At 40.0% G+C, this 26,199-nt stretch overlaps 1 protein-coding gene across 3 annotated transcripts in view; it reads right to left on the reverse strand.

The window, feature by feature from the left end:
* MAP4K5 (mitogen-activated protein kinase kinase kinase kinase 5) overlaps positions 1-26,199 on the reverse strand; it is a 2,873,315-nt gene that overhangs the window by 158,106 nt on the left and 2,689,010 nt on the right. For all 3 annotated transcript variants that reach the window (XM_044074300.1, XM_044074299.1, XM_044074298.1), the window contains one exon: positions 660-715. In XM_044074300.1, coding sequence (XP_043930235.1) covers positions 660-715 — 56 coding nt within the window. The remainder of the gene's footprint in view (positions 1-659; positions 716-26,199) is intronic.

The raw sequence follows: 26,199 nt of genomic DNA on the forward strand, positions 1-26,199 counted from the left end.
AACCAAGAAAACACAATTACCTATGCTGCTTCAGCATCAACAGTAATGTTGACAGTTGACTACAGTATTAATATGACCTCCCCTGGCAACTACAGCTAGGTACTTTTTTGGGATCCTAGTGTTTGAGGTGTATATTACACCTGGGAAATCAGATAATGCCCAGAAAAAGATGCAGTTTCTGTAACTCCACCACTGCTCCCTACAAGGTGTTCTGTCTGTAATCAGTACCTTTATGCAAAAAAAAAAAAAGGCTACCCATTATATTAAGGTACATGTCACAAAAGTATTTTTCAAGACCCACATATACAAGTACAGGAGTTAAAACTATAGAGAACCTTTTCTGTTGTGGTGTTTGACCCATTCAAGTTATAATGCCTAAGGTAGTACAACACAAAAGGCATGTTGTAGGCTGCTCCAAAGGACTGCAGATTTTCTAGGCTTGAAGAAGAGGAATTCAGCATAAGAAATGAGAAGTTACCCAATATACGAAACTTGCAAACAAAAATAAATACTTCTCATAGAAAAGAAAAAAAAAACAGATGGTAGAAAAGCATGTCATTTTATCAGAATGTAAAACTTTTAGGGATATTACTAGAATTTATCCACAAAAACAAACTTTCACTTTTTTGATTTACATTTCATAGTTAAGATTATCATACCTGTCTGATCCTAACAAACGAAACACTCTGCTTGGATCAGAAATTTCTTGTGTAACCTGAAAGAAAGAAAACATTTGTAGTAACGCCTCATACTAAACAGTGCCAGGAAGTTTACCGCATCAGTATGTCTTTTTTTTTTTTTACATCAACATATATCAACGAACAAAGTTTATAACTGAATATTCATAAGTGTGAAAACAGCCATTTAACACTATTTTTAATGTCCAACATTCCCTAATTCAAATGTTCCTGCATCTCAGGATGAAGAGACAAATCACAGCCACTGATTTTTGGAATTAAGGGATTTGCATTTACAATAAAATCCAAATCAATTCTCATTAGACCTCATATAAAATGATTTAACAAACAACTAAGAAATGCACAAATTCACACATTACAGCTCTAATTTTCCTGGACAGTCTTCATCACTCACTACTTTAATTAGTGTCTGAAATATTATGACACAACAAAACAAACATCTGCAACAAGACAGTGAAAATAGCCACAGGACATGGCAGATGAAAACACTGTTTGCTATCATGCTTATCTTAGCTATAGTTACAATTGTCATAACTCCTTTTTTGTTGTTTTCACAAGCAGTTGTACATGATCATTTACAGCAAATTCAAGGAAAAGACATCCATGATTAATAAGACACAGGCCACTTTCTGAATATATATTTACATTATTGCCTTACAGTAAGATTGCATGAATATGTTCACTACATTATGACATTACATGTTCAAATAACATAATCAAAGCAGCAGAAAATACATATCCAAATGTGATCAACATATCAGGTGGATGTCAGTTCTCTGGCTAGCTATCTGCTGCAGTAACTTGTCTTCAGCTAAGTGGAATGAGGGGGATCCTGGTGATAAAAGAGAGTGTACCACTTAGGTAAACATCTTTTGAAACCTAAGAAATTGTTGAGTAAGAACACTATCTCACAATGCACTTGAGGAAGACAAAAAACATTAAGCCTCAAAGAAGTGCTGTGCTGGTCTAAGTGAAGGCTTATTGTTGGCATCACAGGATGTCAGAAGTTGAGTTACTCAGATGCAGTATATCTGAGGCTGTAATTCAAGGAAAATGTGAGTTTCATTATTATTTCTACTTTTCTCGGAGTAAGTGCAACTTTAGAGACAATATAAAGACTCTATGCGTGGGGGCAGAGTCCCCACATCTGGGGATGTGGGAGGTAACAACCCCCTGCAAAAAATAAGACCGATTTTGTAATTACACATGATGCTGTGGCTTAAAATATCTTTTGTTTAGTTTAAATGTTTTGACTGTGAAGTTTTGCATCTTATCATCGGAAGACAATGTTCCATTACAGAATTCCAAAATCCACATAATAAAAAACCTAAGAGGAAGCACCAATAATATAGTTAAAATAAAATGAATACATAACAAACAAGTGCAGAATGCTGATAAATAAAACAGTTATTAATGTATACAGTAAACATAAAGCCTGTTAAAAAGTACAGATCTAACTAGATGTAGATGCTGGCTCTATGATACAGAGGAGCAGAGCCCTTACTGTGACCCTGATGAAAGTACAGTTTTGTACCTACCATAAATGTAGATGTTCGAAGATCCACATTGCTGCAGTCCTAACACTTGGGGTAATCCGCTGTCCCAGTCGGCCCGAATACCAAAGTATATGGCTGACGTCGGTCAAGGCGCATTAGTCTGACGTCAGGACGTCAGGGTACAAATGCGCATGACCGACGTCATATCCTCAGTCTTTTCTTGCCCCAGATGTCAGAAGACCCTAAAAGGATAAGGCCAAAACCAAAAAACACCAAACACTCCTGCACCAAATATATATATATACAATATATACAAATTTACAAGAGTATAACCCCACCCACACAACCACCCATAAACACAGAGGGGAAGGAGGGAGGGTAAATTGGACTGCAGCAATGTGGATCTTCGAACATCTACATTTATGGTAGGTACAAAACTGTACTATGTTCTTCATACCACATTGCTGCAGTCCTAACACTTGGGTAGAATCCCAAAGCAGAGGTAAGGGAGGCTGGCAAATCATAAAGAAGCAGGAGCTGTCAACATGCCCTGCAAAATAGCCGTGGCAAAACCAGCCCTAGACTTAGAGTAGACAGGAAGGTGGTAATGCTTAGAGAAAGTATGCATTGAACTCCAAGTAGCTGCCTCCAAAATATCCTTAGTAGCCACCCCCCTTAGAAATGCTGTTGAAGTGGCAGTAGCCCTAGTGGAATGAGGCCTAATCCCAGCTGGAATCTCCTTGCCATGATGGGAATAACAAAATGCAATGCAAAACCCAATCCACTTAGAAAAAGTTTGTTTTGGCACAGGCTTGCCCTGAGAACTCAAAGCAAAAGAAACAAACAACTGCTGAGACTGCCTAAAATCCTTAGTCCTGCTTAAATAATAACGCAACTGCCTGTGTACATCTAAAGTGTGCAAAATCTTTTCCCCCTTATTTTGGGGATCTGCATAAAAAGTAGGCAAATGAATAGTTTGGTTCAAAGCCACACTAGAAACCACCTTAGGCATAAAGGAAGGATTAGTACGTAATGATACCCTATCCTTATGGAAAATCAAAAAAGGCTCAACCGCCATAAGGGCCTGCAATTCAGAAACCCTTCTTGCAGAAGTAATGGCCAACAAAAAAGCAGTCTTCCATGACAAATATTTCAACTCAGCAGTAGCCGCAGGCTCAAAAGGTTGTACAGTAAGTTTCTCCAACACAAAATTGAGATCCCAAGCAGGAGTAGGAGCTCTACGTGGGGGTCTTATATTCTTTGCCCCTCTAAGAAATTGCTTGAACAAAGGATGAGAAAACAATGGTGGGTCACAATCATAGTGAGCTGAAATTGCTGCAGCATGAATCTTAATGGAAGAGAAAGACAAACCTTTGTCCAATAACTCAGTCAGATATTGAAGAGCCACACTCAAATTAGGCTCAGAAACCTCCAAATTCTTTGCTGCACTCCAAAATAAAAATCTCTTCCATTTTTCTGCGTACACTTTCCTTGTACTAGGTCTTCTGGCTTCCATAATCACATTCAAAACTTGTTGAGGAAGTTGAGACCTGCTGTGTTTCAAAACAGAATATGCCAGGCTGTTAGATGAAGAGAGTGAAGCTTGACATTGAGTAGATGACCGTCCCTCTGAGACAATAGGTGTGGAATCAAAGGTAAAGGCCATGGAGGCTTCCTTACCGACTCCTCAGTAATGGGTACCAGTGTTGCCGAGGCCAATCTGGAGCTATTATAATCATCCTTGGCTTGTCTTGTCTGACCTTTAGGAGTACCTTTGGGAGAAGAGGCAGAGGTGGAAAGGCATATACATGAAGATTTGTCCAACTGAAAGAAAGAGCATCCACTTTCCAAGCTGTGTGATGAAACCTTTTTGTTCAAAACTTTGGCAGCTGGTGGTTTAGTGGAGAAGCGAACAGATCTATGTCTGGAGTTCCCCATGACACTGTCAATTTCCGAAATACATGAAGATCCAGTTTCCACTCGTGGGGATCCATGATTTGTCTGCTTAACACATCTGCTAAGGAGTTCTGTGCTCCCGGCAGAAACCTTGCCTGAAGAGTTAGTTGCAAGCTGAGCGCAGTCTCCCATAAAATCATTGCTTGCCTGCATAGAGGGTAAGAATGTGTTCCCCCTTGTTTGTTGATGTACCACATGACAGTTGTGTTGTCTGTTAGAATCAACACCTGCCCTGGAAGAAGTAACTCCTTGAAAGCCATTAATGCAAACTGGACTGCTAACATCTCCTTCATGTTGATATGTAGATGCTGTAGTCTGGCAGGCCACTTGTCTTGAATCCACTTTCCATTCAGATGAGCTCCCCAAGCTATGTCTGAGGCATCTGTCGTTAGAATCTGACTCGCCTCTGGCCGGGTCACAGAGAGTCCCTTGTTTAGGTGACATTCCTGAGCCCACCACAAAAATTCCTTTTGAATGCAAGGTATTATTTGAATGACAGTGTCCAAATCCTGGCAGTGCTGTGTCCATACATTTTGAGATACCATTGCAGCTTCCTCATATGCAGTTTGGCATTGGGAAGCACCAGAATACAAGATGCCATGAACCCTAAGGCTTGAAGGACTGTCCTTGCAGTCAGCCCGGACTGAAGAGATAGTTGATGGAAGTAAAGGGAAAGATTCTTTTGCTTGTCCGGGGTTAAAAGGCCATCTGGGTTGCTGTATTCAGTCTCACACCCAGAAAGCACATGTCTTGAGAGGGTACTAGACTGGACTTTATTTCGTTCACAGAATACCCCAGGCATCTTAGCACTGCTATCACATATTCCAAATGCTGTAAAAGGTCTTCCTTTTCTTGAGCCAGAATCAGGCAGTCGTCCAAGTAAGGATAGATTTGTATTCCTTTTAGCCTGAAGTAAGCTATCACTGGAGCCAGAACCTTTGTGAATACTCTGGGCGCAGTAGATAAGCCAAAGGGCAATGCAGAGAACTGATAATGGGAATTCCAAGCTCGAAAACGCAGATACTTCCTGCAACTTAGTCTGATAGGTACATGAAGGTAAGCCTCCTTGAGATCTAAAGTTACCATCCAGTGATCCTTGCCCAGCAGAGGTAAAAGCTGTTGTAACGTCAACATTTTGAACTTGGGAATGTCCAGATAAGTGTTGAGGATAGATAAATCCAAAATTGGTCTCCACGTGTTCCCCTTCTTTGGTACTAGGAACAGGCGAGAATAAAATCCTAGGCCCCTTTCTGGCACAGGAACCGCTGAATGGCCCCTATTTGGAGTAACAGCGAAATTTGCTTGTGAGCCTCTTTTCTTTGTAGAGGAGGAATGTCTGGCATGCCTTTGAAAGGAGGCAAGGTATGGAAATAAAACCTGTAACCGTGGTGAATGATATCCAATACCCATCTGTCTTGGGTAATTAAAGTCCAATTTTCTTTGAAAAGTGCCAGCCTTCCTCCCAAAGGTGCTGCCAGACGAGAAAGCACTGGCAGCTGAAAAGGCAGGTCATTGGGTCTGTTTACGAAAGGACTGACCCCTGCCCTCACCAGAAGACTGAGCAGGTGAACTCCTGTTCTAGGCCTAAAAGAACCTTGAGCTCTGCCCCTACCACGCCTAGACCTACCCCTAGACTGGGAATCATAAGCAGGATATGTCCATCCCTTAGTGGGCCAATTTCTACTAAACTGGAGGCTGAACCTGCAAAAATCTTTAACAGTCTGCATAGACTTAGCCTTGTCCTCCATTTTCTTTAAAACAGCTTCCACAGGCGAACCAAACAACACGTCAGACTGTAACGGAGCATCCAAAATCCTTGTCTTAACATGCTCAGCTAAATTCTGATCCCTTAGCCAGGCGTGCCTACGAAGAACAGAACCAGTGGCAGCCACCCTCAAGAGGCCTGCACAGCATCAAAACCACATTGCAAGGAATGCTTACCCACTTGTTCAGACACATGAACTAAATCCTGCAACTCTTTACACTCAATACCTTCCGCCAGAGCATCCACCTTAGACTTCAATTGTGAAAGGAGATAATTTTGATATTTTAACATGTGGAACTGGCAATTCAAAGCCCTCATGGCTAAAGTGGAAGAAGTATACACCTTCTTTCCCCATCTATCCAAAGCCCTTGCCTCTTTATCAGGAGGAACAGGATTTTTAACAACAGAAGCCTTAACACCTTTAGACCCCTGAGAAACAGTTTCTGGGTCTGCCCTAGGACTCTTAAAAAGATACTTATGAGCTTCAGGCACCCTATAATACCTATCTGGTTTAACTGGGGCAGGAGGCAAAGAATCAGGGTTCAGGGAAGCCTCTGCAAAAACATCTTCCACCACATCCAGAACAGGAGGAATAGCTAAAGGCCTATGCTGGGGTAAAACAAAATTCCCTAAGCCTCTTCCTGGAATCAGAGAAATCTTGGCCTTCCCATTTAAAATGCTCCCTCATGAAATGAAGAGTCTCTGAAAAGAGAAATCCTCAGGAGGAGAAGCCAAGGAGTAGAATCATCCACATCAGAATCAGAATAAGGAGGATACTCCTGCAAGTCTTCAGCCGAAGACTCAGACGCCTCCGAACACTGCTCAAAACTCTCAAGCTCAGGTTCCACCCTAGGCCTCTTATCAGGAGGGGGCATAGAACCTCTAATCATAGTAATCAAATCTTCTGCCATTTTAAGCATATGTTTCTTAGGCAAAGATCCTGAAGAACTAGGAGAGACCCCCACTGAAGATAAACCTGGCCTGCCTCTCAAAGAAGCCTTGGAAACAGAAGGGGAGGGCCTAACCACCTTAGGAAGAGAGGGGAGAACAGCCACCTGAGAAGCCCCTTCAGCCTGGCCTACCTCCTGAGAAGACACATCTTGTAACAGTAAAGTCTCTCCCTGAGACTCCAAAGAAACTTCTGGCAGAACCTCCGGCTCCACTGAGCCTTCTAAAGAACCGACGTCCGGGACTGATGGTTCTTCCAACCTAGGCTTTGCTGCTTTGTCCTTGCGCTTTTTGGACGAAGCGGGCGTCGGAGCATCCGACGGCATTTTATAATTACAACGCTTCCCAAAACTAACCTGGCACAGTCTAACCTTCTCTTTATAGTGCGTTTGTTAAATCTAGCACAAGAGCGACATCCAACAACGTCGTGCTCAGGCCCTAAACAAGGTATACACAAAGTATGGTAATCCCTATGAGGTATCTGTTTCCCACAAGAAATACAGTTATTCACTTTTTCTGACATCCGGTTAAATACTGAGGCAAGAAAAAAACAAAATATTCCCCAACGGGGTACTTAGCCAACTTTGATTCGGTTTGAAACTCCGACTTCAGAAAATTTCAGAACGCCAACCTGCACTCGCAAAACTGCTTCTGCATCGGACCATGCGGCAAAAAAGACTGAGGATATGACGTCGGTCATGCGCATTTGTACCCTGACGTCCTGACGTCAGACTAATGCGCCTTGACCGACGTCAGCCATATACTTTGGTATTCGGGCCGACTGGGACAGCGGATTACCCCAAGTGTTAGGACTGCAGCAATGTGGTATGAAGAACATCAGGGTTCACATAGCAGCCATAGTACTGCAGAAGCCATGCATTGGGCTTGGGGGAGGGTAGCAAGTGTTCAGTGAGCACAAGGGGAAGTGCAAGGTATCTGATGTAGACTAGGGAAACCACTTCCTGTGTTTGGGGGGAAGGGCAGGGATGCTTGCTGGCAATGCCCCTTATGAACAAAAGGGATGACCAATGTACAGCCCACTGAACATCCTCCTCTGGTTCTGCAAGTCTGGTATTCACAGGGATGGTATAGTGGGTAGCAAGGTCAAAAAGTGATATTTAAAAAAAAAAAATGCATGCAGAAACTACCGGACCCTTAAGATCAGCAGTATTGGGAGTAGACGGCTGTGTGAGCTTATCCTTTAGCAAGGATACCATTAGCTGAACATTTACTATATAATGTGGAGTACTCTCACTTGATGCACAGTGATCATTTACAGATCACTGCAACTGTAATTATAACCATGAATGGGAAGACACCAAGCAATTGAACCTTCATTCCCAGAAGTGGCTAGATGACTTACATCACCTCCTTGCAGGGCAGCCAAAGCAAGTCTTATACTTCACCTCTAGGAAGGACAACCAATGTGTAACGCTTAGTAAAAGATTCAATAGTTTTCCATGTAGCAACACCACAGACATTTTGAGTAGAAGTCTGCTGTGGTAGCTGTAGCTGTGGTGAATGGAACTTTGCCCATCCTTGTGATATTCTGGCATATGAGGAAAATGTAATCAAACTAAATTCATGCACCCTTTCAAGTGAGCTTTTGCAGGGGTAAGAACTCCAAATCATCAATTCATTTTCATGAAGGCAGCACGATCTCAGAGATACAATTATATAGCGAAAGGTATAAGAAGAGCAAGGAGGCTTGCTCATCTGCAAAACTACAGAACAACTGCACAGTATTGTTTTAGTTTGACAGAGAAGGGAAATACAGTGTACAGATTTGCATGACTACTTTTACATTCATTAGTATTCAATATAAGCAAAAACATTTCTCTTGAGCTCTTTGGTCCTCACTGTTTTCTGATATCATTATTTTATAACTGATTGTTATAATCAGGTTTCCTTTGTCTTGAACATGAGTGGCAAACTCAGAAAAAGGTCTGCTTAGTAAAAAGACAACCAAACTTTCCCATCATGCATGACATAAAAGGCAGATCAGACCATGTTAGATGATTTTTTCTATTTATTACTAGAGTCCTTTGTGATGCAATTTTTTTTCAACTTAAATTTCATGCTTACAAAAGAAGACTTAAAGCTAGATGAAATGGTTTAAAGAAACATCAGAGGCCACTTTATATGTAAAAGTGGGATTGGTTTTAAATGAAACTCTGTAGTTAGGTAAGACTGTGTATTAGTCCTTACAATTTTTTTTTCTACATGAAACATCAGGTGGCTCACTAGTGCAGAGGTTAGTGCTGTTGCCTCACAGTATTCTCTGGTTCAATTCTCAGCTGGGATGCCTTTTGCAGGGAGTCTGCATGTCCTCCCCCGCATCTGTGTGGGTTTCCTTGAGGTGCTCCGATTTACTCCCACATTCCAAAGACATCCTTGACTGTGGGTTCGGTTCCATATAGCGGAACCGACTCGGCCGTTATTCCAGCTCACACCCACCAAAACTCTCGAGCTAAGCTTTACCCATAATGCTCCTCACAGGATTACCTCAGACTGAGTTTGCATAAAGTAGTGACAGATGGGAAGTAACAGACCAGAGACCATATTTGTATTCCTAAAAGGGAAAGCCAATCTTTTGGGAAAGATCTGTTCCACCAAGAAGCCGAAGGCCAGGGGGAATGAGGGTGGGGATGTCAAGGATAACTGAAGATCGACAGCACAGATGGAATGTTATGGTAAGACATAACTTTTTTATCTGATGTTGTCAATCTTCACTTTATCCTTGACTGTGGGACAGAGTCCCCAGCTACCTAAATTCCCGGAAATCTCATGGAAGAATATTCCTGAGCACCATCGAGCCAAATGACGCTAGTCTCCTAGAGATCAGATCCAGCTTGTAATGAGTAACAAAGGTATGCGGAGATGCCCAAGTAGCTGCTGCACATATATCATCAATTGAAGCTCTGGAATGAAAGACTGAAGCAGTGGTTACTGCCCTTAAACAAAGAAAACACTATACAGTACAGAGAATGCAACACCAGGATGATAAATTGAGCGCTTTGTCTCATTTAATACGAAACTGCTCTTGTTGCGTGTGGTTTGACAGGTCCTGGTAGTTGCACTCTCTTTTTGTTATAAAGGAAAGCTATACTGTCTTTAAGCCATTTAGACAGAGTAACTTTAGAAACAGGTCTTCCAATAGTGGCAGAAGACAAAAAAACAAACAACTGGTCTGATTTTCTGATTTCCTTTATTTTGTGAAAATAAAAATGCAATTGTCTATGCACATCTAGTAAATGTAGACCATATTCACCTTTGTTTAAAAAGCTGGGGTAGAAAACTGGAAGTTGAATAGTCTGGTTGATATTGGTTTCATACACTATCTTTGGTAGAAAGGAAGGATTTGTTTGCAAGGAAACCCTGTCTTTGTGGAAAATAAGGTATGGAGATTTGCAAGATAAGGCTTGTAGCACAGATATCCTCCTTGCGTAAGTAATAGCTATCAGCAATAATGTTTTCCAAGAAAAAACCTTCAGATCACAAGTTGCAGAAGGTTCAAATGGGGAACTAATTACAGACTGAAGTACCAGAGTCAAGTCCCAAGGTGCAGAAAGGTCTTTGTATGGGGGTCTGAGCATCAAAGTTCCTTTTAGAAAGCCTTTACAAAGTTTGTGGGACATTAACATTGTGTCACTCAAACCATTATGAAAATCTGAGATTGCAGCTAGATGCAATCGTATGGTCGAGGCAGATGCTCCTGCTTCAAAAATCAATGCTAAAAATTCCAGGACCTTATCAACTGGTGCTGAAAATGGATCAAGATAAGTCTCTGAAGCCTATTTTGAAAAATGTTGGCACTTGCTGAAGTACAGCCTTCTAGTCAAAGGTTTGTGGGAGGCTAGAACAATTCTTTGAACTGAGGAAGTGACAGTAGAATAGCTGGCAATCAATGGAACTGGAGAAGCCATGCAGTGAGCTTGAGATTTGGACAATTCGGATGAACTAGTCCATCCAGATGGAACAAAAGGTCTGGATCTGGGTCCAGTGTCCAAGGTTTCCGAATTAGATGAGGTCAAATGAAGGGAAACCACATCTGACAAGGCCAGAATGGGACAATGAGAGTTATTTTGTTCTTCAAATGGTTGGCTTTCTTTAGAAAATGGGATATGAGAGGAATCAGGGGGAAAGGCATACAACAGACTAGGGGGCCAATCGTGAAGGTAGCTGCTGCACTTGTTGTTCGCAGCAGGGTTGGCCCCAGTGATGGAATATCTTTTCCGCCACCAACGGATTGAGAGACTACTCGTGAGGCATTAGGATGGTCCCGCTCAATTTGTCCACAATCATGTTGGAGTTCCCTGGAATATATGTTGCAATTAAAAAGTGGTCAGATGAAATTGCCCATTGCCATACTCTCTCTGCTTCTCGACAAACAGGGTAACATCTGGTTCCCCCTTGCTTACTGATGTATCACACTACTGACACATTGTCTGTTTGAATTGTAATCTTTCTCAAGGAGAGGGTTTCTTGGAATGCCTGCAATGCTAACAGCACTGCCCTCATCTCTAGAACTTCATCTCTAGAACTTTGATGTGCAAATTGGCCTCTAGGTAAGACCAAGTGCCTTGGACTGTCTTACCCAGATACTGCCCCCCCCCCCCCCCATATGGGAAGCATCTGTGGTCATTATGGCTTGGGGTTGAAGAGGGACAAAGGGTTTGCCTGACAAAATTTTGTTGGAGTGAAGCCACCAATTCAGGTCTCTCTTGCACAACTTGGTGATTAATACCAGATGGGACATTCAGTAACGACCATTGGGATGCCAACAGCCATTGAAGAATTCACATGTTATATCTCACAAGGAGAACTAAAGTAATAGAGGCTGACATTGATCCTAGAGTTTGTAGCAACAGCCCTGCAGTCACCTTTTTGCCTTTTTTTTTCTGACTGACTTGTGATCTTACTCTTTGAAGTCTTTCTGGGGGAAGAGACTTGATGCTGGGTGTTTGTGTTTAGCATTGCTTCTATGAATTCCAATTGTTGTGTTGACTGTAGATGTGATTTTTCGTAGTTTATAGTGATTCTCAATGAGGAACAAGTTTGATGAACGCAGTCTCTCAGTTCTAACAGTAGATGACTGGTGGGAGTGGTGAGGAGCCAGTGGTCTAGGTATGGAAACACACGGAATCCTTGCAGTCTGAAGTGAGCTCCTACCACTACCATACATTTGATGAACACCCTGTGGGCCATGGTGAGACCAAAGGGCAGGGCCCTGAACTGATAATGACTGGCTCCCAGTCGGAAACAAGGGAATCTTCTGGATTGCTTGTCCATTTTTATATGGTAATGCGCATCCTGAAGATCTACTGAGCACATCCAATCATCTTTTTCCAACAGCAGACGTATAGAGTGAACCGTGACCATCCGAAATTTGGTTTGTTGAACTAATTTGTTCAACTGACTGAGATCCAAAATGGTCTCCATCCCCTGTTTTCTTTGGCACTAAAAAGAATCTTGAGTAAACTCCAGATCCTATCTGGTATGGTGGGACTGCTTGGATGACTCTCTTGTCGAGCAGTTTTTGAATTTCTAAGACTGATGCATCTCTGTGACTGGGTGGAACATCTGGGATGTTCTTCAATTTTCTAGGTTGTCTAAGAAAGGGATATTGCAACCTCTGGTTATGATCCTCTGCACCCAACTGTATGTTGTTATCATGAGCCAGGCAGGTGCAGGGATAATCGTCCTCTGACTGCCTCCCAGAGGATGGCAATCGTGCTTCCTTTCAGCAGCGCTGATAAAAGTTACCAGGGAAACAATCCCTGGAACCCTGATTTTGCGGGCCACCGCTGCCTCATGCATGGCGTCTTCGATTGTTACTCCCCCCTTCTGCCCCAGGGGAAGTCATTGCCATGCTGAGTCATGGAAAGGCCCTTGGGACTTTTTGAACCACAGCTTCCCAATTCTCTGGTTCCTGAAGTATGAACGTTAAGGAATGAAAAAGCATATGCCCATGGCAGAAAGGGTCTGTCCATCTATCTCACATCTGGCCAGGATGTCTTTAACTTTGGGACCGAAAAGAGTTGTTCTGTCAAACAGAGCACTGACGACGGAAGACTTAAATGGCTCTGCAAATTCACATAAGTGCATCCAGGCATGTCTCCTAATAGCTACACCTGAATCTGCTGCCCTCGTTGTCCCTTCGGCTGCATGTGCAATTAGCCTCGTGGATGAGTCGCAAACAGAATCTAGGTTTGCCAGCTGAAAAGTTACCTTTTCTCTAACCCCTTCAGCTACTGCTCCTGTCAGGGTATCTGATAGTTCTTTTATCATATCTCACTGAAGTCTCATTAAATGTGCGTTGTAATTTGAAGGACCTTAGTGCGAAGGTCGATGAAGTGTAAATGCGCTTCCCAAATCTATCCATCATCCTAGAATCTTTATTAGGAGGATGGATAGTAGGACTTTTCATCAGCAACTTCCTTTTTGGTGGCTGCCGCTACCACCATAGCATCTACTGGTATTCCTTTCACCCAACACTGCTGATCTGATGAGCTGACAAAATATGGTCTGGTCTCTTTGGGACTGGCTCAACAGAATCAGGTATATTCCAAGTCTGCTGTGCAATCAATTTAATCAGATCGTCAGTGAGCGGAGAGATCCAGGAGGTAGAAGGTCAGGCACGGAAAGTCTCTTGGTATTCCTATTCCTCTAAGGAAGGCTGAAGGGAAGTCCAGCCACCCTTCTGTTTCAGGATCTCTAGAATGTCTCCGAAGGAGACATCTTCCGGGGGTGACCTTCCCCTTTATCGAAAATGGTATCTTTAGTGAAAGACTCTTCAGGGGAGACTAAGTGCTTCTGCTTGCACTTTCTCTTCAGGGGTACCCCTTCAATGGGATGGGCCAGAAGAGGACATGACCACTATGGTTCGATCCTGAGGTTTTAGGGCCCGCTGTCAAAGGGTAGAGGCTGGAGGATGCTCCAGGCAAGGGGAAGGACAGGGCTGTTGGTCTGATGAAAGTGGTGTCGACTGAATGCCCACAGTGGACAATGCCCTTTCCATGGCTTGGAAAGCAGCCCCCCCCCATACAGGAATGGAAGCCCAGAACTGAAATAGACTCCTTCAGAACCGTGGTCCCAGAAAGCACTGAGGAGGCCACCTCTGAAGCCAAAGCCAGTGTCGAGCTCATGTGTGCCGACACCCCGAGGGGCATGGATGGCTCAGACAACACCAGAGTGGACCCATGCCCCTCGGAACCGGCAATGAAGCTGTGACCCAGGGAGGTCTGTGGTGCCAAAAGAACCGAAGAGCTCAAAGCAGTTTACAGCACTGGAGAAGTAGCTCTGATTGGCACTGAGACAGTCGAAACTGGGACTTGTCAGCACCAAGAACTCTGAAGGCTCAGTAGGAGTCAGAGGAGGAACAACCACGGAGTCAAGATAGGTAAGGTTCCAGAGTTAGATAGGCTAGGAACTGCAGAAGTGGACAATCCCCTCGGGACCAAGAGCTGGTCCACCAGCCTCAAAATATCAAACTCCATGAAGCTCTTGGTGGAATGGACAGAAGAGACCAACGGGGTAATGTCAGAGCTAAATTTATCGGCCAGTAAGTTCGTTGTTCTTCAGTCTCAGTGTAGATAACACTTGCATTGCTGTGTTGTGCTTTTGAGATTACAAATATAACAAAAAAATGTCTAGTGATTCTTTGGCTTGTGTAGCTATTTTAGCCTCAAACATAGCTTTGGTGGATTTTATTAAGCTCTTAAGATGTTTGTTTATGCCACTGACAAGGGCTTTAACATTTCGGGAATTATTCTTTTTACTTTTGGTCAAAATTCTCTTCCTTTTATTATAAAGGATATATACATCACGAATATCTACAACTTGCTGCCAAAGCAATTGTTTACCCAGTCAGTATTCTTATAAATCATTCCATCTCAGAATCATATGTCCCAAATATATGGAAAAAATCTATCAGAACCCCATTACATAAAGGCAGAAGTTCCAATGAACTTTCTATCACCCTCTCTCTATACTCTCCACTCTATCAAAAATACTTGAAAAATGCATACATGCTCAGTTTCTTAAACACTTCATCAACAATGACCTCCTTGCCCCAACCCAGCATGGCTTCCATCCTGCACACAGTACTACTACAGCTTTAGTGCCATTTACTGACACAGTTAAAGCCCTAGATGCAGGCCTAGTTACATCAGTAATCTTGTTAGATCTATCAAAGGCTTTCAACAGTGTGTGTCATCCTTTACTGCTAAAACAACTAGGAAAATTTGACTGTTTCTCTAACATGGTTCTCCTCCTACTTAACAAGCAGAGAACAATTGGTCAGACTGCTCAACGAACAGTCAGAATACCAAGTCAATAATATAGGTACCCCACAGGGATCCATTCTAGGGCCCCTACTTTTTAACACCTTCATAAATGACCTTCATAAAATCTTATTACAAAGTAAACTCATTCAATACACCGATTATTCCACCATTATCTCCTCCTTCTCCAATAACTTCTCTGACCTCCTTAAACTCCCACAAAACTCTTTTTCATCCATTGAATCCTGGTTAAATGATTTTCATCTTCTGTTGAACCCCCAGAAAATCCAAATGCCTACTCTTCTCTACAAAATCATTACACATAGAATTTAAAATATTTTCATATAACAAGACAAAAATTGAACTAGTAAACTCATCAACACTATTAGGTATAACTACTGAGATTCAACTCATGTTGAACAGCATATTCTTAACACAATAAAGAAAGAACATTTAAAACTAGGTAAACTTTACCATCATAAACTTTATCTTGACACAAACACCAAGCTAAAACTGGCCAACACTCGACTCATTCCATCTCTTCTCTATGGAAGTCCCATATTCACCAACCTCAACTCAACCCTTTTTAATAAGCTTCAAGCACGTTATTATAAAATAGCTAAATTTGCTGCTGGCTTGTCCAAACCGCACACATCACTGTCAAGCTATTTCTCAACTCAGTTGGCTTGAATTCCTCCACTACCTACACTGCCCACAACTTACTATTTAAACCAAATAACTGCCCTGCACTCCATTCTACTCTTCAACCATATACTCCTACCCGAAAGCTTAGATCCACTAATAAGCATCTTTAAATGTATCCAAACCTAATAAAAAAGCTGGTGACTGTACTCCCACAGTATTGCTAAGCTATGGAATGCCATTCTCTCGCACAACAATCAACATGACTCACTAAAAGGCTTTAAATCTGGTCTAAAAACATTATCTAAACAACCCCACCTGCTTTTGTACAAAAAATTTCAACCCACCATAACCTTTTCCACCCCTCTTGAAACAATATTTCTACTACTACTATTTTAAATACAATCCTAATCCGACAGCTAAGAAATAAATCTACTTTTTGCCTTTTGCTGATTGCACTTCTATTTTTTTTTTTTTTGCTTTCTGTTATCTAAAATGTCCATACTGTGACTATTATTACAATGAGTGACCTTTTACTATATTGTACATGTCTGCACTTCTGTGATTATCATATGTCATTATTTTTCATTGTAATGTATGTGTATGCTTCTTGCAATTGCAAAGTGTTGGTGGAGTTTTCCTCCCTGGGCCTTCAATGAAAATGGGTTATTTGATCCAGTGGACTTTCCCGGTCAATAAATAAATAAAGCTTGTTGATTACTATGGTTCCACCATGTGGGTTTGTTTATGGGGATTGCCCTGCACTTGTTCCTACGGGGTATGGCTGAATCTATGCAACTGTTTATATGCTGGTATACTGTGGTGTTGTGCATTTTTGCATATTCAGTGGAGTTAACCGAGTTTGGTGGGGATTTAAAGCTTGCCAATGTATCACTCAGGCATAGGCAGTTTGTCGTAATGAAATTTCTAACAGTAACTTGGGTAGAAGGGATCTCTGGTTTCAGTTTTATTTTGAAGGAGACTACTTTATGGTCAGACCTAACAAGTGATGAAAATATGCAAGAGATGGTGCAAGATGCTCCCATATTGGTAATGACAAGATCTAGGATGTTATTCCCTCAGCGGGTACTCTGACTAATTGTCCCAGGGTATTTGTATTGACAAAGTCCAATAATTTTTGTGCTTGTGCACTAGTGGTGATGTAAATTTTCTAGTCTACAGTTGGATAGTTTAGACCTCCCAGGGAAATAGTATTGGTCTTAATACTGCATGATTCTAGTTCCTGTAGACAGGCACTGCGGCTTTCTTTTGCCACAAAGGGAGTTCTAGAACTACATGACCTTTCTAATGGTTATTTGGACATGAAGAAGCTCTAGTGAGTCATGCTGCTTTACCAGCCTTGATTTGAATCTGTTCTGAATGTAGACTGATACCCTCTCTACCTTTTTTCCCTCCTGCTCAGTAGCTGGTTTAAACATGTGGAAGGCATTATATCCCTGCATAGCTGGAGTGCTCTTCACTATTTTAAACCATGTCTCAGTCACTACACAGACATCAATGTCTTCCAGGGTGAAAAGGGATTATAGGGAGTGGAGTTTCCTGTTCAGGCTCTCTTTTAGAGAGCAGCTGAAGAAGAAAGGGCTTCCCATAGTCTGGGTGGTAAGACAGAAAAGCAGTACTTGATTTACATCAATTTACTGTGGGGAGTTGTCAGAGATTGTACATTTTTGACTAACACAGACTTTGCGTATTCCACAAGTGACAGACTGCTGGAAAAGGAAAACTTATTATGAAGGCCTCCAAGATTTATTACTGATTATAGCTCAGGGAAAATACATGTACTAGTAAGAAGTTTCCTTACTCTTGCTACAACAGAGAAATACTTATTTTGCGGGTCAAGGGGAAGTTTAGTCAACATGTTCGGACCAAGGTCATGCTCCTGATATTGTAACATAGAAGGCCTGTCAAGACAGCTGAGTTGGAATTTTAATTTGGTTGTGCCATCTTTTGATATGGAGAAGAATGGTATGTTAATTGGAAATGCAATCAATCAAATCATTTGCGTTTCCTGAAAAAAATAAGGTTGATTAGGAGGATATATGAGGGATTGGAGGCAAAAATTAAAGTAGGTGGGGTCTTGTCAATTTCTGCTTGAGCAGAGGAAACAGGCAGGGATGTCCTCTTTCCCCTTTGTTATTTGCATTATATTTAGAACCACTAACAAAGAAAATAAGGGACTCAGAAATTCAAGGTTATAATTGGCATGGTAGTCAAAAAAGCTGGCTCTATTTGCAGATAATATTATCTTATACCTGACAAAACCAGAAACAGACATTACAGTGTTGTGTAACATTTTGAGACAGTTTCAAATCTTTTCAAGATACAAAATTAGTGAACCTAAAACAAAGGCAAGAGCAGTAAATTATGTGCCCACACATGAATTGGTTCAGAAATATCCATATTTATGGGGACATGATAAAATGAAGTATTTTGGAGTATGGATTAAAAATGATTAAAAATGATGATGGCACCAAAGGATATGTGGGAAGAGACTAAAAAGATAATACAAAACTGAGAAAATGGAAGCTTTGTTATATGGATATGGATGTTAAGATACAAGCAGTCAAAATGTTTTTAGTCCTTTAGTCTTATACACAGGTCAGGCACATTTTTATCAACCAGAGGAGAAGTTGTGGGTAGCAATTAAAAAAGAGCTGAAGGACTGCATCTGGGAGGGGAAGACGGCAAGAGTCAAATGGGATAAGCTGATTCTTCCAGTAGAACAGGGAGGATTGGGATTACCCCATTTGAAGTCGTATTTCATAGCTACAAAGTTATGGCTCCTATACAGAGCACAAGCAGAAAACTATAATTCAAAGTGGAAAAGGATGATGATGAAACAGGGGAAGCTCCAGAAACAAGGAGAGAGTGGGATTTTGGATGCAGGCCTTTAAAGAGAATAACAATAATCATACAGAATATTATATCCATAAAGTAACAGAAAGTATCCTAAGAATTAAGCCAACATGGGAATGGAGAAAGGAAAATCTGCTGATAGGGATGACAACAGGCAAAAGGGGGCTGGAATTTATTGGAGAAAACTGGCAAAGGAACCAAGGTATCGGGGGCAAATAACTATCGAAGGAAAGATGACAGAATAGGATGACGCTAATAATTTATTTGGACAGCAGGTTAGAGCTAGCCTTCCCTATCAAGGATTGATATCAGAGTGTAAGCAAAGAAAAAAATGGGGGGGGGGGACTAAATGAAAGACAAGACGGCACTGGTAGAGTTTTTAGTAGAATCTACAACAGAAGCTGCCGTAAAAAAGGAATAATTAGTAACAGCATATAAAATACTGCGTGATAACTATAACAATCAGAGGAGGTTAGAAAGGATTGGGAAGAGAGACTGGATAAGCAATTCACAAATAAACAATGTGAGGATATATGTATATCTCCCAAATATGCAACAAAATCTAGAAGATTTAGGATTTTTCCTTGGAAATATTTACATAGATATTTTTGTACCTCAAGTAGACTCCGGAGAATTTTTCATCAGGTCGGCATATGTTGGAGGTGTGACAAGGAAGAAAGAGGTAATTGAAAATATATTTTTCTGGAAGTGTGTGAGTTGGTGGAATTTAAAGATTCTCTGTGGGATGCATTGTTGGTGATGCTGGGTGGGCAGATTGGTGTGATGAGGGAGATGATTTTTCTGAGCTATGAAACTGAATCGGAAACAATATTCAGCAACCAAATATCTCCAAAAGAAGTCTACACATCTTATCACTCTACGTAGGCATGTAGGGAACTTGCAGAATAGTGAGTGTGTACTCTAATCCAGTTAAACAACATAAGTTTACCTACAGAATAAATACCTTATACACAATGAGCTTGGCAGCTGAATAAATATTTATATTTGTTTTTATACTTTTGGAAAGTCAGTCCTTCCTTCATACTACTCAACTGTTCATAATTTCTCAGAATGTGCAGACTTCTGTATCATATTTTTGGTCAATTCCTCATAAATTTGTGTTTTTTCAGCAAATCACACAACATCAAAAGTTACTGAATAATATCAGAGATCTGAGATTCAAACCTCATATCTTTGAGAAAGTACATACTGCAGCAAATGCAAAACCTGTTATTGTAGCAAATCTCTAAGAGCAATACTTAAAATCTGCCCTTGATTTTTATTCATCCCATTATTTTTGCCTTTGTTCTGAATTCTTGTGCTAAGAGTGTGACAAGTATAGAACCCTTGTAGAAAGAGCAATGAAGTACTATGAACTGGGGTGGAGTGTCGACCAGCTTAACCACCAGGAACTTGGCAGCCAAGGAAATATGCACTTGTATGTTTGGTAAATGAATCATTTTAGAAGTAATGATGTAGCCCTAAGAACAAGAAAATACAAAATATATATACTAAAATTAGTTTCTAATCAGATTACAGATCAAGGTTTCAAATATGAAATTGCACGTGTGTGTATATGTGCAGGTCTTACATGAGTGCCTTATAAATTACTAAACCTAACTACAGTCAGGCACATGTTTGAGCCTAAAAGCATTGTAATATATATATATATATATATATATATATATATGTGTGTGTGTGTGTGTGCGCGTGTACACACACACACACACACACACACACACACACACACACACACACACACACACACAAAAAAAACCCATTAAATAAGGATGATTTCACTGTTTGATATTTCTCACTCAATGCTGTCAGTTTTGATTTTCCTAGGTTTGGAAATATATTAGGCACTATATACATGTAAGCATGTGTACATCTACAAACACACAGAATTATTTTATATATAAAATTATACACATGTACATAAACATACATACACGCACACTTTTTCCATTTGTGTTTTTATTAAATGTAAGGATGAATGCCTCCCCTTTGTAATTCTTCACAAATACACTTTTAACCCCCTCCCCACTGTCATTATTATCCTCATCATGTTCTTAAATGGTTTCTACATCTAAACTGAATAGACACAGTTCCTATTAGATCCCTGCCAGTCTGCCATATTTTTCACTATTCTTTGGTGCTTTTTGATGAAAGTACATTTCCAGAATGCATGGATTATTCCTGCCTTCTACTTCTTACAGTTCCAGCATTTACCTTGTTTCTCTTCTTGTTCCTGCTACAAAACTGGGTACCATACTATTTGTTTATAATAATTTGTTGGTCATATACGTGGTACCAGTGGCTTAACTTTTCTAGCCAGTAGGATTACTCTGTCCTACTCATCTGCCACATTTTGTCCCCCCCCCCCCAAGTGCTTCCACTCCTCTATATGCTGACCACTGAAACACCCAACAGGCCTCAAAAGCCTATCTGCGGTAGCCACCATCCAGACAAACTGGGGATTTGGGTGGTTTTGCTGGCATTCTACAATGAGCATAATTTTGCATTAAGGCCCAAACCTCTTGTCTGGATAGTAAGATGGACACATATGTTACTGTAGGGGCCACTAATGTCCTTTTATCAGACTGTGCAAGCTCCTTCATGCAGCCAACAAGGTTTACCAACATTGGCTTGCAAGATCACACCTATTGATAGAAAGATTCCTGGATTACAACAACCTGATACAATATTCAACTGGCTCCAGCAGAAAGAATATAATCCAGGCAAAGTCCAACCACAGCTCTCGTTTTATTAAACCAGCAAATGTTAAGCGCTTTCATCCAGGTACATCTGGACTTCATCAGAACAACATAACAGTGCTCTCACTTACATTTTATACATAAAGTTCCCGCCTAAAACCCCAATTATAACATCAATTATTCAATTAAAATAAAGGTATATGAATTTAAAAAGCACTAAATCAAAGTGCTTAAAGATACACATTCCACATTGGTTAAAACATTTCATCATAAGGTTGAAAAACCTTCATTTTTGCTTAAACTTCTCCTTTTCTTATATAAGTTAATTTCCTAATGAAATTTCATACTAGGATGAAGAATAATGACTTACTCAAAATCTAGCAACATAATTATAAACAACTATCTCAAGCATTCATGTTTGTATTAACTGGTAGACTAATATAGTACAAAGAATTATACCTTGCATTTTTACAGTTGTTTTTACCCAATGGTTAATATTGATTTAAACATATGGTATGGATGTTATATGAAGTTAATACAATACATACCCTAACCAGGTCATGTATACATGTATATATTCTTGAAGATACCTCACTAATAAAGAATATAACAATACATATAGCTTTACCCTTATGTCTTGAGTTGTACAATAATTATTACCTACTATCTTAACAAAGGCTTTGTAGGTATTACTTCATTAAGTCCTGGTGGTACCGCAGCATTGAGTCTAATCTGCCTCCTAACTTCTTTGTCACTCACTAGTGCCTTTATATTTCCCCCTCGTGGATTTGGTTTCACTATTTCCAGTATTGCAAACTTGAACCCTGTGCAGTTGGTATTGTTCATTAGATGCCTTGACAAAGCATTGTTAGGATCTTGCTTTTTTATGCAATATAAATGATCGTATATTCTGTTTTTTAGATGTCGATCAGTTTTCCCTACATAGTAATTCATGCAGGTATTGCACAGGGCTAAGTATATGACATGCTGACTCAAACAGTTACCATTACCAAACCTGATGTTTTAACCAATGTGGAATGTGTATCTTTAAGCACTTTGATTTAGTGCTTTTTAAATTCATATACCTTTATTTTAATTGAATAATTGATGTTATAATTGGGGTTTTAGGCAGGAACTTTATGTATAAAATGTAAGTGAGAGCACTGTTATGTTGTTCTGATGAAGTCCAGATGTACCTGGATGAAAGCGCTTAACATTTGCTGGTTTTATACAATAAAACGAGAGCTGTGGTTGGACTTTGCCTGGATTATATTCTTTCTGCTGGAGCCAGTTGAATATTGTATCAGGTTGTTGTAATCCAGGAATCTTTCTATCACAAGTTGTTCCACATGGATTCCCTCCACGAGCTCTCTGGGTATGGAAATTCCATTACCAGAGAAGAAGTGGACAAAATCCACTCTGAACTAGCGATCGTTAAAGGTGAACTTTCACGGCTAATTGACTTACTCACACCGCCTACTACCACTTTAAATGGCAAAAATCTTATCAACGTAAACAACGTTCTGACGTCATCTCGTTCCTCTATGAGCAATGGCAGCGACGCGGACATCCCGAACGGACAGAGGAGGCTTTCCTTACCGCTCTCGTCGGACTGCACACCGAGGAAAGGTGAAATTCAAGGTTTGAGTAATCCGGAAAGTGTGTTCAACTTATCAGGAACAAAAGGAAACAAAGAAGAGGATATTTATCTAATTTTGGGCGCAAAACCCAAACGAGCACTGCCAGTAAGGACATATGCTACAGCAGAAAAATCTAAAACTCATACCTGTCACAAACAAAAAGGTACTGTTTTTCAGTCTTCCCCTGGGGGAAACAATATTAACTTTAATAGTGACAGGATAATGCATATGCCGTTTGAATTTAAAGCTAGCAATGATGTGAATACACTTTGCAGGGATGAACAAGACAAACCTGCACCACTTAAACAAATGATTTTTTCTTTTGGTGATAAATTAAATAGGATAAAAATGTTGCAGTTGGAAAATATGTACCTTCGCAAATGTATTGACTGTAATGTGATACCTATGGGCTTGCGATTTTTTAAAGAGCTAATAGGCATTGAAATGAATGAAGATAATGTTAAAACTTGCAGCAGCATGTTCGATGACTTTGGTAAAAGGTTTATGAAATTTATTATAACTAACAATGATATGAAATTGAGCAGACTTTTGTGTGAGGCAGAAGATATGAGCAATAATATAACCAAGGATCTGTTATTTCCACAGTGGGAAGCACTTTATCATAAACAATATGATTATGCAGATATTAACAGCAAAAAAGTGTTTGAACGTAAGAACAAAAAATTACAAAGAGACATTCTCCAGTACAAACAGGGGAGGGCCTATAGATGGAATATTGGAAATGATAGAACCAAGAACAAAACAAATGGTAGAGAGAGACAATTTTTCCATAAACCATATACATATGAACAAGATTTTTTTATGGGAGAATGGGGAAGTGGAAAACTGGCCAACACTGAAACATCAGGGGAAAGGGAATCCCCAGTGGAACAGTTACAGACAACACTAGGATTAGGGAACAGTGTAGTCCACAGCGAAGGTGGGATACTAGGGAGAGCTGTTGAACAGCAGACAGTTGACCCAATATTCCCTAATATATTAGAAGCTAGTGGGGATGTCAAAATATACAATTATACACCTCATGACATCAATCCCGAATCCTTACAAATTTTGACCAAAGGAATGAAATATATCCCAGATAGGTCAATGGACCTCACAGATACATTAGTTGAGACTAAACTGTTTCTCAGGAAATTAAATCTTGGAATATTCTTCCAAAATGATATAGAATATAGGCATACAGCAGGATTAAGAAAGAAGAGCAACTTTAACCCCCCTTTAGCTAAAACTTTAATGTCCTTTGAGAATGTTATAAATAAGGAAATATATTCTTTGTATAACAAAAAGAAATACAACACTAAGTACAGAGCAACTAACTATCAGGCTACTTCAGCTCTAGAAAAACTTAATGACAATAATATAAGAATAATGGTAGCAGATAAGGGGGGAGGGGTAGTATTATACGATAATACCAAATATAACACCAAAATATTTGAAATACTTAACAATACTGATCAATATGAAGTATCATCGTTAAATGAAGTGAACATTTCATATAGACAAATTGATTCATATTTGGAAGAATTCTTACTTGACAACAGAATAGACGAAGACTTGTATAAATATCTAAAGGTGGATTTTCCCATACTGGCAACAATCAAAGGGATCCCCAAGATCCATAAGAACTTGTCTGACCCTCCCTTTAGACCTATAATTTCGGGAAGTGATAGCAAAGTATTCCCTTTTGGAAAGTATATAGATTATAAATTAAAACATATATATACCTCCATCAAGCATATAATCAAAGATTCATGGGAATTCTTGGGGTTATTCACACAAGAATTGTGGCACCCAGAGCTGCTGTTTGTTACCATTGATATTCAAGATTTGTTTTCATGCATTCCCAAACTGGAAGGTTTAGAAAGATTTATGTGTAGTCTCCACAAACACAGTGGATTTTCCACTGATGAGATTTCCCTGCTCGCAGCATTTATGGAACTAGTGTTGGATTTCAACTATATTTATTATGAAGGTGAATACTTCAGACAGGTAACAGGAGTGGCTATGGGAGCATCATGTGCTCCCATATATGCCAACCTAGTCCTATTAGACTGGGAAGAGGAATTTGTACTGCATTCTAGTTGGATGAAATATATAACAACTTATGTCCGGTTTCTGGACGATATCTTCATCCTATGGAAAGGGAGCAAGGACGAATTGTCTGACTTCCTGAGGTATATAAATCAAACTACAGGATATTTAAGATTTACATATAAAATGGACAAAGAGGGGATTAATTACCTAGATACGTATATTTTCAATGACGGTACATCTTTCCAGTCACAAATATATAGGAAAGAAACATATAGCAATGGATATCTACACTATGATAGTGCCCACTCATATAACACCAAAAGAGGTATAATAAAAGGACAGTGTATTAGAGCAGCGAGAATGACAACAACAAAGGAGGGTATGCTATCTGAACTTAACTTTATTAGTAGAGCATTTATAGAAAAGGGATATCCCAGGGACATGGTAACAGATATTATAACATATGTGGCTAAAGAATGGGGTCAGAAATATCCACCCTTACTTGGAATAGGACTTGATAACAAAAAGGGACAGAAATGTCACAATGGAAATGGTAAAATGGAAAATATTGTAAAGAGACACCAAAAAGCCTGTATTTTGAAATATGGAGCATGCAGTAATGAGATCAAGGGTATAATTAATTCCAATTGGAACATCTTAACAAGTGACAGTAGTATAAAAGAAAAAATACCTAGTTTTCCTAGCTTTGTATATAAAACAGGAAATAATATAAAGAGAATCTTAGAACTTAATTACAACTCCAATAATAGTACTAAGTACGAGAAGATTGGCACTAAAAAATGTGGTAATTGCAATTACTGTAGTTTTATTTTTGAAAAGGACTCAATTTCACTCAAGAATAACGTTAAAACTAAAATCAGGTTTGGTAATGGTAACTGTTTGAGTCAGCATGTCATATACTTAGCCCTGTGCAATACCTGCATGAATTACTATGTAGGGAAAACTGATCGACATCTAAAAAACAGAATATACGATCATTTATATTGCATAAAAAAGCAAGATCCTAACAATGCTTTGTCAAGGCATCTAATGAACAATACCAACTGCACAGGATTCAAGTTTGCAATACTGGAAATAGTGAAACCAAATCCACGAGGGG

This window comes from Protopterus annectens, chromosome 6.part0 (assembly GCF_019279795.1).
Source record: "Protopterus annectens isolate FY-2018-M chromosome 6.part0, PAN1.0, whole genome shotgun sequence".
NCBI classification, from domain to species: Eukaryota; Metazoa; Chordata; order Ceratodontiformes; family Protopteridae; genus Protopterus; species Protopterus annectens.